Below are 12,658 nucleotides of genomic sequence, written 5' to 3'. Positions count from 1 at the left end.
AAGACTTATGTGCAGTTGAAAACTTATTCTCAAAATGTTTTGACATTTAACTCTAAAGCAGTGGTTCCTAACCTCTTTAGTTGCCACCAATTTTATCAAAATATTATGTTCACTAACTGCCAAACATGCAATTAAGATATATAATTACAAATTGACACCTATATAGGATATAATTAAACATAGTCGGAAGCAATGATTTTTCTGGATAATAGGTAAACGAACATCAAGATAAAAATTGCAACCAAAGTTACAAAAAAAGGGAGTTTTTTACCCTCAGAAGTTAGATGTTTAAAAATATCACATAAATGTAATGATGCCAAGTCTCCTGTTTTTTAACGAAAACTCCTGTATTTTACCACTATCTCCTGTTTAATTGTATATTCTCAAATTTCTCCGTATTTGTTGAAGAAATTTAAAAAAGAAAATTTTTTATGATAGAATATCTGCTGATTCATGCGTTCATTCAAAGTCAAAGAATGGGGTTTCCAAGTGTAACTATAAATGATAATAATATCACAGATTTAAAAGAAATTGCAAAAAACCTTTTTCTTCGCAATGAAAACTGTTCTAAAATTTTTCAAAATTGTTGGAAAAACAAAAAATACTATTACAGAGTGCGTACCGTTTTTAAAAAGTACTTGAAGCTGCTTATTTTCGACTTTCCTTTTTTTAAAGCCCTTAAAGGTGTTTTTAAAAAATACTTAATTTTTCCCTTTTCAAAATGAGATTTTTCCTTTACCATGTTGATTTTCGCTTCCAATTATGCAAAAAGACACAGTTCACATTGTTCTTTTCAACGTTTTCACAATTAATTCTACCCCAATCTATTTCGACGTACTCTCAGTCCGTAGCGTATAAAAACGCCATTCGTTATACATGATTCAAAATTTCGTGATTTTTGACAATTGTCAAAAGCATGCCAAAAGTTTTTATTTTTTTTGACATGACGGTTAAAGCGGAATAAAACCGTAGATTGTCAAAAACTTAAAATGCTTAAAAATATTTTTTGAGTGCTCGAAAAGTGCTTATTTTTTGTTGAATAATTTGGCTACACACCCTGTATTAATCCTCCTTTTCTTCCAGCAAATATAACTCAATTTGAACAATGTTGGAACTAACATAACAGGAAACTAAACAGCAAAAAAATTTCACACAGTCTAATGATCCACTGGCCTATTCTGATTTTAAAAAAAAATTATTTACACTACTCTCAACTAACACTGGCAAAATTGTTGAAACTGAAACAAACTGTGGGAATATAGACAATTTAAAACATCAGCTTTTAAACACTTTGCGTGTAAGTCTCAGACATATAACTCACCTTTTAGACAAAGTGCATGGAACTGTTATACATATTTTTACCCACTGCAACACATTTAAAAGACAACACCACTTTGGTATCTAAAACCCTTCATTAATTGAAGATAATCCTCACTGTAATATACCTTAAAAGACTTCATACATCAATCTAATTCTGCAATGAGACCTGCTTGTAAATAGAAAGAAAAATTTTCTGAATACAAACTCTCAATGTATAATCATGACATAGTAGAATTTGTGAATGCTAGAGACAGGAATCTTCTAGTTTCAAAACGGTTATTAACATTATAGGAATGGCAAACAAGTCAATAACATGCAGAAAAATGCGAGAAAATGATTGATTTAAAATGTTAAAAACAGTGTTTTAAATTCTTGATATTTTTATTATTTCTTTTCTTAGTTTTAAAATATATTTTAAATAAATTGCTGCACAATCTGTTACATTTATTTTCTCATTTTAAAACTCAAAAGAAGAAGAAAAAAAATCGCAATTTTAAATTAAAATTATGGTTTGTTAATTGAAACTTTGTTTTAATTGTTAAGGCATTCTTTAAATTCTCTACTTCATCTAGTCTTTAAATTTCAATCTTGCATTTGTTTCAAAATGGTTGCTATGCATTCAAAGCTATGTGTTATAATGAAAAATTGTTTTAGGTAGTTAGAGCTTCTAAAATATTCTTATAAAATAGTTTTAATAATAATTTAATTTTTATTAAACATTTATAGTTTTTTTAGTCATAAATCAAAGTTCTTACAGTGTATTTGGATAAAAATCAAAAGAATCTCTAACCCTGGTTAGAAGTAGTGCACTTCAAATAGTGAAACTTCTGTAATCTCAATTTAGTGTGTGTGCTAGTAAAAAACAAGGTTCTAACACAACTAATTTTTTGAATGTATTGGGTACATAGGACGGAGTGCCCCTGTGACTGAGTGTCAGGAAAAATTACGTATTTAGAATCACGCATAATTAAATATTTAAACATTAAATAATAATTTATCACTTTGGTCCCACTTTCACTTGCACACTCCTGAAATATTGATGTAATTTCAAGACATATTTTTTAATTTCTTAGAGGAAATAAAATAGTTGCTTAGTTTGTAGATTTCTTAAATATATGCCGTCAAGAGAAGCATAAAAAGGTTAAATGTTTCAGAATAATAAACTGGCTCATTTAAACATTTATAAATATTATCTTTCTTATCCAATTTTTTTAATGAAAACAATTTTAAACATATGTAAGTTATCCTAAAAAATTTTAGTCCTTAAAGTAGTGAAATTTTTACTGCATTTTGAGAGTTATTGTAGCTAAAAAAAAAAAAAAATAATGCTTTTCTGACCACTGATAAATATATAATGTGCACATATGTCAGTTGCTCATAACAAAGGGAACCACTGACAAACAAGTGAGGGAAATGAATCATTTTCTGAAGAGTGATCTCTAATAAATGGTATTAGACCCTATCTAGCGGCCCACCAAAAAAGGCAATTTTTAGAAACAAATTACTTCTATTGACCCTTTGATGGTTATGAAAGAGTTTGGCTCCCAATTGAATCGGGCTTCCTAATGCACGCAAAGGAGTTCCGCTCGCGAGCAAGATTTCGACCAAAATGGTTAAAAACGAGCACTACTCGTGTATGGAAATTTTTCTCCAATGCGCGCTGAAGAGCTGAGCTCGTTCCCCATTATTATTCTGCATTGATTATGTTACAAACGAATCCTACTCTCGAAATGTAGTTAGTTTTACTGTCTACAGATGGCAGTACGGATTCCAAGAATTTCTTTTAATAATGAAGGGGGAATATTTTTTTTTTTTACCTTGCACTTTTTATGCGTTTTTTAGGGTGTTTGTAAAGTAAAATATCTCAAAAGCGTAAGTTAGATAATTATGTGATGATTATTCAATTTAATATTTTTTATATTTATAATTAACTATTATTATTTATATAACTGATTATAATAATTTATAATTAACTATTTAATAATTATCATTTATTAATTATTTTAAAGTACGTAAAAACTGTTATTTATATACTACAAATACTTTTAAAAAAATTTCAAGCGTGTGAGCTATCTGCGGCATCGCCATAGAAGGGTGACATTTTCGGAAGAACGGCGGGAGAAAACAGCTGCCACTTTCGACTACTGTTTACTTGTAATACTTTGCTAATTAAGTAAACGAAAACTGCCCGTTTCCCTAACCGTGAAAGGGTTTTAATGCAAAGAGAAAAAGTGAAATCTTTTAATTAAATAAATTCTATCTATTAAAAACCATCAAATTTCTGGTATGTATTGAATTATTTGTTTTCTTTTTTAGATTGATTTTGTTATTAAGGAAGCGACCAATATGGAAAATCTAGCTGTGCTCTATGAAGGCTGGACTCCCTGGGTGTGATGATAATTGGTCAAAATACCTCCTGTGAGAGGTTTCATTCAAATATCTTGAGTAGAAGTCGCTTCTATCTCTTAATTCAATGTGGATGAGATTGGCGTGCTTGTTATTGTCATTGTCTCGCCACAATCCCCTCATCTCACACCGTAGGGCTTTTCGCCGCCCCCCATACGCCGCTGGCAAGATACATCCTCGGGAACAACAACAACAGACCACCACAGAGAAGCTGGTCGCAGAGCAGATATCTCGTGAGAATTTTTGCATCATCGTGACAACATCTTTATAAAAGGCAATCTCTTTATTATTAATAATACTCATTTTGTTAGTTGTACTTGCCATATATTTTCCACCACTTAAGAGACATTCCAAAATATATATTTTAATAATTATATATTAAAATAATTTTTAATGGATTCGAAGGTGCTTTGCCAAAAATTTACCTAAGGAAATACTTTTAAAAAAAATATTCTTTAAATTTTTGCATTAATATAAATAAATATTTGATTTTTCCATTATTGTATTTTGTTTTATATGTTACTTGTTTGACTGAATTTTTGGCATGTTTAAATTGTATTGCATTTATGCTATTATTAAATGTGTGGTTCTAAAATAAATGTTTAGAAATAAATTAGCGATCCATTACAAATTTTAAAAATATGTGCATGAATGAAATTTTAAAACTATTTTTGTTTTGAATTATTTTGTAAAATATCCCTAAGAAATTAGAATTTTTTTTCTATTTTTTAAGTTTTAATAGTGTGAAATAATTATCAAATAAAATGAAGCATAACTGTTATTCATTGCTTTGAAAGGAATGAAAATAATAGGTTTACTGAATAATTTATATTTCTAAACTAAAATTAGAGATAATTAGTTGTGAAATGAAAACAACTTTCTTTTTATCAATATTCTTGAACTGAAAAATTCTATATTCAAAATTTTGGAATTAATAATAGTATTTTTATAGAATCATTTTTTTCTACATATTAAAAATAATAATTTAAATGCAAGCAAACAGATACAATTTTATTGGCATAATGTATGAAAACAATGTATTTTAGCCTTTAATACTTTCTATGTATTTTTAAGAATGGTTATTACAGATTACTTTGTAAGCTGGGAAATACATGGTGGAACTTTTCTATTGACAAATTAATGTGTTTTTTATTATTTACTAATGGTGGGTACTTTTATTTTCATAAGAGAAAGTAATTTTTATGATGTCATTCTGTCTGTGACTATAATATGATTCTAAGCAAATAATATGCAGCGTTTTAAAACCGTCCAACCTATGTAAAGTTTTAATCATTTTTTTTCTCACTAATTAACGAAGATTTGGTATGAAGAAGAAGAAAAAAAATTTAGGTTGTCCATTTGTTTTTTTTCTTTTGTTTGCCCTTTAATTGTGAAATATTTTATATGTGTTATATTCAGTAAAATATTTACTGTAGAAATATGCATTTGAAGAAATAAATCCTCTCTATGTATTTTGTAAAAACATAAGTTTTCAATCAATGAATGAAAATGATAACAAAAAAGTTTAAAAATTTTAATGAATGTATTTTTTCATCATTGGATTTGATAATTATTTTTTTTGAGATAGTTTATAGTAATAATTAATCTTTTTCTTTCATTTAAAATAATTTATCTTGAAAAAAGTGTTATTAGATATCTTTTAAAGTTTGAGTTAATTTAATTCATGATTCAAAAAGCATAAATTGCTAAGTTTATATGAATCACAATGAAAAGGGAAGAAATGAACCCTATTTTCATGTAAATAAATTCTTTCTCTATTGTCATGTATGTATTTCTTTATAAGTAATGTGATATATATGTATGTAATAGTTATATTATCTGCTCTAATTGTGAACAGTTGGATCAATTGAAAGTTTTTTAAATAATTATTTTCAAAGATGTTTTTATAAATGAACTGCAAAATTTAATTTATCCTCCCATGCGTAAAAACGTCATTTATGTTAAATTTTAAGACTAACAAAAGATATGCGTGAGCAGGAAAGGAATAAAACTAGATATCCTTGGAACAGTAAATAACTTCAAAACTATAATAGATATCTAAAATTATGCAACAAAAGAATTTTAAATAGTACAGTGAAACCTCCAGTGGCAACTTTTGGAAGACACCCTCTCCCAGCAACATCTGCACCAAATGTGGAAAAGACCAAAAAAGAAAAGAAAGAAACACAAAAAAACAAATAAGTAGATTAAAATTTATTCAAAATATTTGCTTGAGGTTCTTATATGGAGAGTTGTAGTCAGAGTGCACTGAATTACTTTTAGAGTTGAAAGTTAAATTTTAGAAAGAAGAAAAGTTTTTTAAAATACAAGAAGTTAAAATTAAAAAAGCATCTCAAATAGACAAACCTCTTATCACCTTTTAAAACTAACTAATTTTTATGCTATAATTATATCGGTTGAGATAATTTTTATAAACGCTAAATTTTATTCCTGGATTAGTGATAGCCGACAGAAGTGGCATTTCCGCACCAAGAAAATCACACGGACTAAAATTAAAATAGTTTGCCGAAAACCGTGTTCTTGATAACATCTTGAAGCCAATGCAGGGTGCGTAGTTTTTTTTAAAGGTGCTTTTTTCATTGGGTATTTTTAAAAAGTGCTTAATTTTCCCTTTTTCAAAATGAGATTTTTCCTTTACTATGTTGATTTTCACTTTGAATTATGCAAAACGATACAGTTTACATTGTTCTATTCAACGTTTTCACAATTCAACCCCAATCTATTTCGGCGTATTGTCAGTCCGTAGCGTATGAAAATGCCATTCGTTTTACATGATTCAAAATTTTATACAGTGNTTTTTTTTTTTTTTTTTTGACATGATGGTTAAAACAAGATAAAACGGTCAATTGTCAAAAACCCTGTCCAACCTTTCCAACCCTGCCTAATTATGATATTTTGTGCTTAAAAATATTTTTTGAGTGCTTAAAAGGTGCTTATTTTTTGTTGAATAATTTGCCTACGCTTCCTGCAATGGGGGTAACCTTTAAAAACGGCCCTTTTACTGAGGAACGGTCACTCCCTAGAGGTTTCACTGTTTTTTTAAAAATAAGGAGGCTGAAAAAAAAATTTATTTTTTGAATTGTTTGTTAATAATTTAAATCTATAAGTTGTTCAGGAGGTTAATATAAAGCCCTGTTTGTAAAATCATAAGCGTAAAAGTTTTAAATTGCAAGAAATATTATATAAAATTTTCCAAGGCTGCAAATGTTTTCGTTTTTTTTTTTTTTTTTTNTTTTTTTTTTTTTTTAAATATCTAAAAGCTCAGATTTTTCATAGTGGAAATAGTGATTTAAAATGCCATCTGTTTACAAGTAATTTTCGTCTGCTTTAAAGGTCGTAATAGGTTAAAAAAAATAATAATAAGTAAGCAAATCTTTAGCTTGCTTGATTAATTTTTATGTAATTATAGTGTAAAAAAGTCTTTAAGTAGAATGTGTGGCTTTAGAATTTCAATAAACTGTTCTTTCTCTCTTCTTTCAGTTCATCTTTTTTTCTAAACATATTTTGTGTTTGTAAAATAAAATAGTTGTAGCTAATGAGATCCTTAGTTTCCAGCACAGTTTTTTTTATTCCTGTTAGATTTAAACTTAACTAAATTAGACTCTTTCGACATGACCACGTTCAGTGACCGAGTTTCTACATGCGTAAACTTTTTAAATTGATTTGTGTGCAAAGTGTTTTTTAAAAATATAATCTTCCTTAATTGAAAAATAATATTTTTTAAAGTAAATTTATGGGTGTATATTGCATTAAATAATTATTTCAGTAGTATTTGGAAATAAATTTTTCTTTTTGGTTTTTAGATACGTAAATCATATAGTTTATTGTGTAATAGATTTTTTTTATGTTATCAACTTTGCCATTTATTGTAATATTATGTGTTATATTTCTTTTTGAAAAGGTAGTAACAACAATTTCTAAAATATAATAACTTAATTTTATTATTGAATAATCTTCGATTAATTTAGAAAACCCTCCCATTTATTCAATGTGATGAAAGGGGTTAGTTTAAATGAACTGTTCAAAATTGCAAAAACTTCTCTGAATAAAGCTCTTCATTATTTTATAAATTAGCAAGAGAACTGCATGTCATTTTTCTGCATTGACGTGTGATGGTAAATCAATTGTTCTGATATCTGAAACAGGGTGCGTAACGTTTTTAAAAAGCGCTCATAGTGCTTATTTTCAATTTTCGTATTTTAAAACCCCTTAAAGGTGCTTTTTAAAAAGTGCTCAATTTTCAAAAATGAGATTTTTTTTTCTTTACCGTGACAATTTTCACCACGTATTGTGCAAAAGTGTGCTATTTACATTCTTCTGCTGAACGTTTTCACAATTCATTCAACCACAATAGATTTCAGTGTACCGTCGGTCGGTAGCATATGAAAGTGCCCATCATTTTACACGTTTGATGAAATTCTCGAGAGTCCGCACGTCACCCTCTGGAATCGAACCAAAAAATCTCTCGATCTTCTTTGTGATGGCTAATATAATCGAGAAAAGAGTTCTTTGTCAGAAACTAGTTATTTTATCATGATCATGTAAAGTCTTTGAAAATTATTTTGTTTAATGTATGTAGAGCTTTAAAATATTTTTTGTTGAAAGATTAGGTTACGCACCCTGTTAAAGTTGTGAGCCAATTTAATGGTGAGTTTCATTTGATATAGAAGTGATGTAATGTGGGGTGTTTCCACACATAAACAAAATTTCAATAAAAGCTGCAAAATTTTTGTCTACTCATCAGTACTAGAAATTTATAATATTCTTCAGGATGGATGACATGCAGTTCCTCTTTTAAGGGAGACTATTTATATTGTAAAGTAACATTGTCTTCTCATTTTAATATTCTTTTCTAAATTGTTCTTCTTCTCACGTGTGCTTTTTTATGTCTTCTCTTTGTTTTGAATTTAAGTTTAGGGTAGTGTTCCTTTCTCCTCTCTCTGATACTGTGTGTATTTATCCTTGACTTTATAATGGGATTGTTCTTGTATCAAATAAATTTTATTATCTGACTCTTTGCACATTCTTTCTCTAGAGATTGCTGTAGTGTGTCTACCCCTACAAATATACAATTCGAATTCACTAGTTTATAAGCAGAGGTGATTGTGCTCTGAAAAAAAATCCGGATTTTTCCCTAACTGCTCTCCGGAAATCTTAGGTCCAGAAGTTTTAAGAAATCATTGATCACATTTATGTATAAAAATTCTTGAATATTTTATTTAAAAATATTAGAGCTATGCTATGGCACAGAATAGATCAAGATGGCGAAAACTTATTGGGACGGCCTTTGGCCTGTCATGGGCTATAGTGCCCAAGAACTAGAATTTATACTTGGCATCTTTCATTTGTAAATATTTTTTTTTTTTGGTAGAATAATAAATGTGATGAGAGATAAACTTTTACTTAATTATTCATTTAAATTATGCTGTATATAATTTATTAAGAATTCAATGTTTTGAAAATATCAATGATTTAAATTTATAAAGACATGTGTCTTTCATGATTTTACTCAAGAAATTTTCTGGATTTTTGAGTTGAACTCACAATCACCCCTGATATAAGACATGTTAACTCGATTCTATGTTGGGGCACCTTTTCATAGATGAAGGTCGATAACTACTCTCTTCCCACATGGGTGACCTTCGGACGAGATGTGAACACTCCTACCTTGACAATAACGCCCACTTCGATTTGAACACGCCTACCTCTATGGATTATAATTATACTCGTCGTTGAACAGCCAACCCAATTTTTGGGTTTACGACTGCTAATGTTCAATTCCGTAGCCTTGTCATTTTGAACCAATCCAAAAGACAAGGAATATCCTGGATCAGTACCCCCAGAGGTATTGATTTGCTATGGGAACATGGAGGACTTTGCGACTCGACAGATTTAACGTGCATAAGTCACCATTTACCACACGAAGAGTCTTCGGCCTGCGGCGATTGAACCCACGAACTGTTGGACATGGGCCCAGTGCCCTACCAACCAGGCTATGTTCACATTTAACAGTTGACTTGTGACGGAGACATTAACCACCTCCTCCCTCTGTTGCTACTCGATCTCACGAATGCCAACACAGGAGCAACCACGACTGTGAACTTGATACAGCTCTCACGGTCAGGAAAAGCACGGTGATCTTAATACAGCTCTCCTGGTTTCTCACAAAACAACAATGATACAACTAGTGGTTTTTACTGTTCATCGAATTCTATCACAATTATAATTCTGGTGGGGGAGTACTGTAGTGTGTCTACCACTACAAAAATACAATTCCAATTCACTGGTATATAAGACAAGTTAACTCCATTTTATGTTGGGGTACCTCTTCATAGATGAATGTTGACATTGTCGATATCTCCACAATTGCCATCTAATTTTTCTAGAAATACAATTACAATTTTTGACTTTTTTTTTTAATACAGTTTATAATTTTAAAAGTGTTTAGATAATGTTATTTCCCGTGCTTATCAATAAATTTTAAAGCTTTCAGGATATTGACGGATCATTAAAAAATTATGAACAAAAACGCGTATTTTTGAGCACCCTATGCCATAAAATATAGCAATATGTATGTAACTTTGTTATTTTCCCCATTTGTTTTTAAAAATAATTGCTTTTAAAAATTTTGTTAACCTAGCTTATATATTTATAGACTTTTTATGAAATCTTTTTGTATTATGTATCTATTTTTTTTTACTATAACTTTAAAATATGTAATAAAATTAAAAGTTTTAGAAAAATGTATAATAAATAACAAAATTATTGTTTTAAAAAAAGTAGTTAAAAGTTGAGCAAGATAGGAGCATTTTAAGTGGTTATTTTATACTGTGCTTGAGTGGAAAAATTTTATAAATATATAAATTTGTCTTTAATCGTATTTGGAAACTAATGAAGGAAAAAAAAAAAAACAGATTCTAATATTTTGAAAACGTGAAAAAGTTTCGAGCAATTTTCTAAAACATTTTCGTACCTATCAAAATAAAGCTTCGAATGATAATGGGTTTTTGCCAAATGACATTTTGTACATTCAAAAAGGATTTATTAAAAATGACACTGACATTAACATAAAAGTAGGCTTTCTTTTACACGTTTTCTTTACTCATACCATCACAATTGGGTGTACGGATGATTATTATAAGCAATTATCATTTGTTATTAAATTTTGCCATGTGATACAAAATTAAATTTGCAGTAAACCCCTTTACCAATCAGAGGACCCGTCAAATTGGACTTTTTCCATTAGTTGCCAAATGCTATTCATTATAAAAAACGTTTGTTTTTTTTCCCCTCGCATTATGCACAGTATAAAAGAGCTACTTCAAACGCTTATATCTTGCGAATTATTTTCAAATTTTAGAATAATAACTTCTAAAATTAATTAGAAATAATAATAAAATTCCAAAAATATCTTTAAAATAACGATTTCCTTAAAAAATATCCGAATTTTATGTTGCATTTTATTGAATTTCTTTAAAGTTACTATAAATAAACATAAGATAAGAAAAAAATTGACTATAATGATTACGTATAATATACCATAATTATTTGCGCTAGGTGTGCAGTTTTTGTAAGTAATAAACAGAACAATCGATGCAAGTTTATTGCTATATTTTAGGGTGTTCAAACATTGGAAAAATATTTACGGAAAAATACAGTTGTAGAATTCGTATTAAAACTGCACCAATTACCATAGTACACATCACCAAAATTAATCATCTGCATAACACGATTTTCAACAATTTCCCATTGACCTTTTAACCACAAACTTTACTTTTAAACACGTAGCTTTTTTTTTATTTCAATTAATAATGTTACCAAAATTAATTAATCATTGGTATCAATAATAATATGGCGAATAATAATATTCATACAACGAATAAGTATCTTTTCACCTTTAACTTTGCTTTTTAAGGTGATAGGTTATTTTTTCATTTGAATTATACATATTATCAGGGTCAGGATAGCCTGGTTGGTAGGGCACTGGGCCCATGTTCAAGAGGTCGTGGGTTCGATCCACGCCGGCCGAATGGTGACTGATGCGCGTTAAATCTGTCAGGTCTCAAAGCCCTCCGTGTTCCCATAACAAATCATATCTCTGATCTGGAAATTTCCTTCACAATTACAAGGCTACGCAGTTGAACATTAGTAATCGTAAACCCGAAATTGGGTCGGCTGTTCAGCGACGGTTATAAAATAAAATACTTATTATCAACATTAATTGAGTATCATTGTCGGCAATAACAGCATGGCAATTTTTTACAGTTCCTCTTAACTATAGATCTCGACCTTTTTAACATTGCACCCTCCTTAAGGGGCAAAAAACATTTCAACGCCCTTTGTGAAAATCCAGTTACTTAGAGCATGGGGACGGAGGGAGGTGTGCTGAATTATAAGAAGAAATTTTTTTGCGCGTTAAATTTGTTCAGTTTTTTTTTTTTTTTAATAATGTGTACATTAACTCAATACTTTTCTCACGGCAGATAATCGCAGTCTATTTGTTATAATCAAAGTAGATTCAGTAATGAAAAAAAAATACAACAAGGAAACCAATCCTTAAAAAGAATCATATATTCTTAATTAGATGATTTAAAAAAACACCCAAAATAATTTTTTTACTACGTATGTCAGTGGAATGATTGTACTTAATGGTTCAGAGCCAGTTTTTTTCTTAACGCTCGGTTCCATACTTTTAGTGAGGTGAAGATGCAAGTCCCCTCTTTGCTCGCTTCCGGGGTGTGGTGCGTGCGTGCTCTTTGATACGACTTTTGTCCCTTTTTCAGCCATTTATTCGCTCTTTAACAAAGAAAAATAATTCTTTTCATATATAGAACACTTTATTCACTTAAATATATTGAAAAAGAAGTTAAAAAAAATAGCAAAAAATAAAATGAAAGAATAAATAAAAATT

General features: G+C 29.3%; 1 protein-coding gene across 3 annotated transcripts in view; it reads left to right on the top strand.

The window, feature by feature from the left end:
* Positions 1-3,848, top strand: part of LOC107437418 (serine/threonine-protein kinase Smg1) — a 174,688-nt gene extending 170,840 nt beyond the window's left edge. For all 3 annotated transcript variants that reach the window (XM_043051732.2, XM_043051731.2, XM_043051733.2), the window contains one exon: positions 3,637-3,848. In XM_043051732.2, coding sequence (XP_042907666.1) covers positions 3,637-3,714 — 78 coding nt within the window. In that variant the 3' untranslated portion in view covers positions 3,715-3,848. The remainder of the gene's footprint in view (positions 1-3,636) is intronic.
* Positions 3,849-12,658: the final 8,810 nt, after the last annotated feature.

Source organism: Parasteatoda tepidariorum, chromosome 2 (assembly GCF_043381705.1).
Source record: "Parasteatoda tepidariorum isolate YZ-2023 chromosome 2, CAS_Ptep_4.0, whole genome shotgun sequence".
Taxonomy (NCBI): Eukaryota; Metazoa; Arthropoda; class Arachnida; order Araneae; family Theridiidae; genus Parasteatoda; species Parasteatoda tepidariorum.
This window is presented reverse-complemented; position numbering and strand designations above follow the sequence as displayed.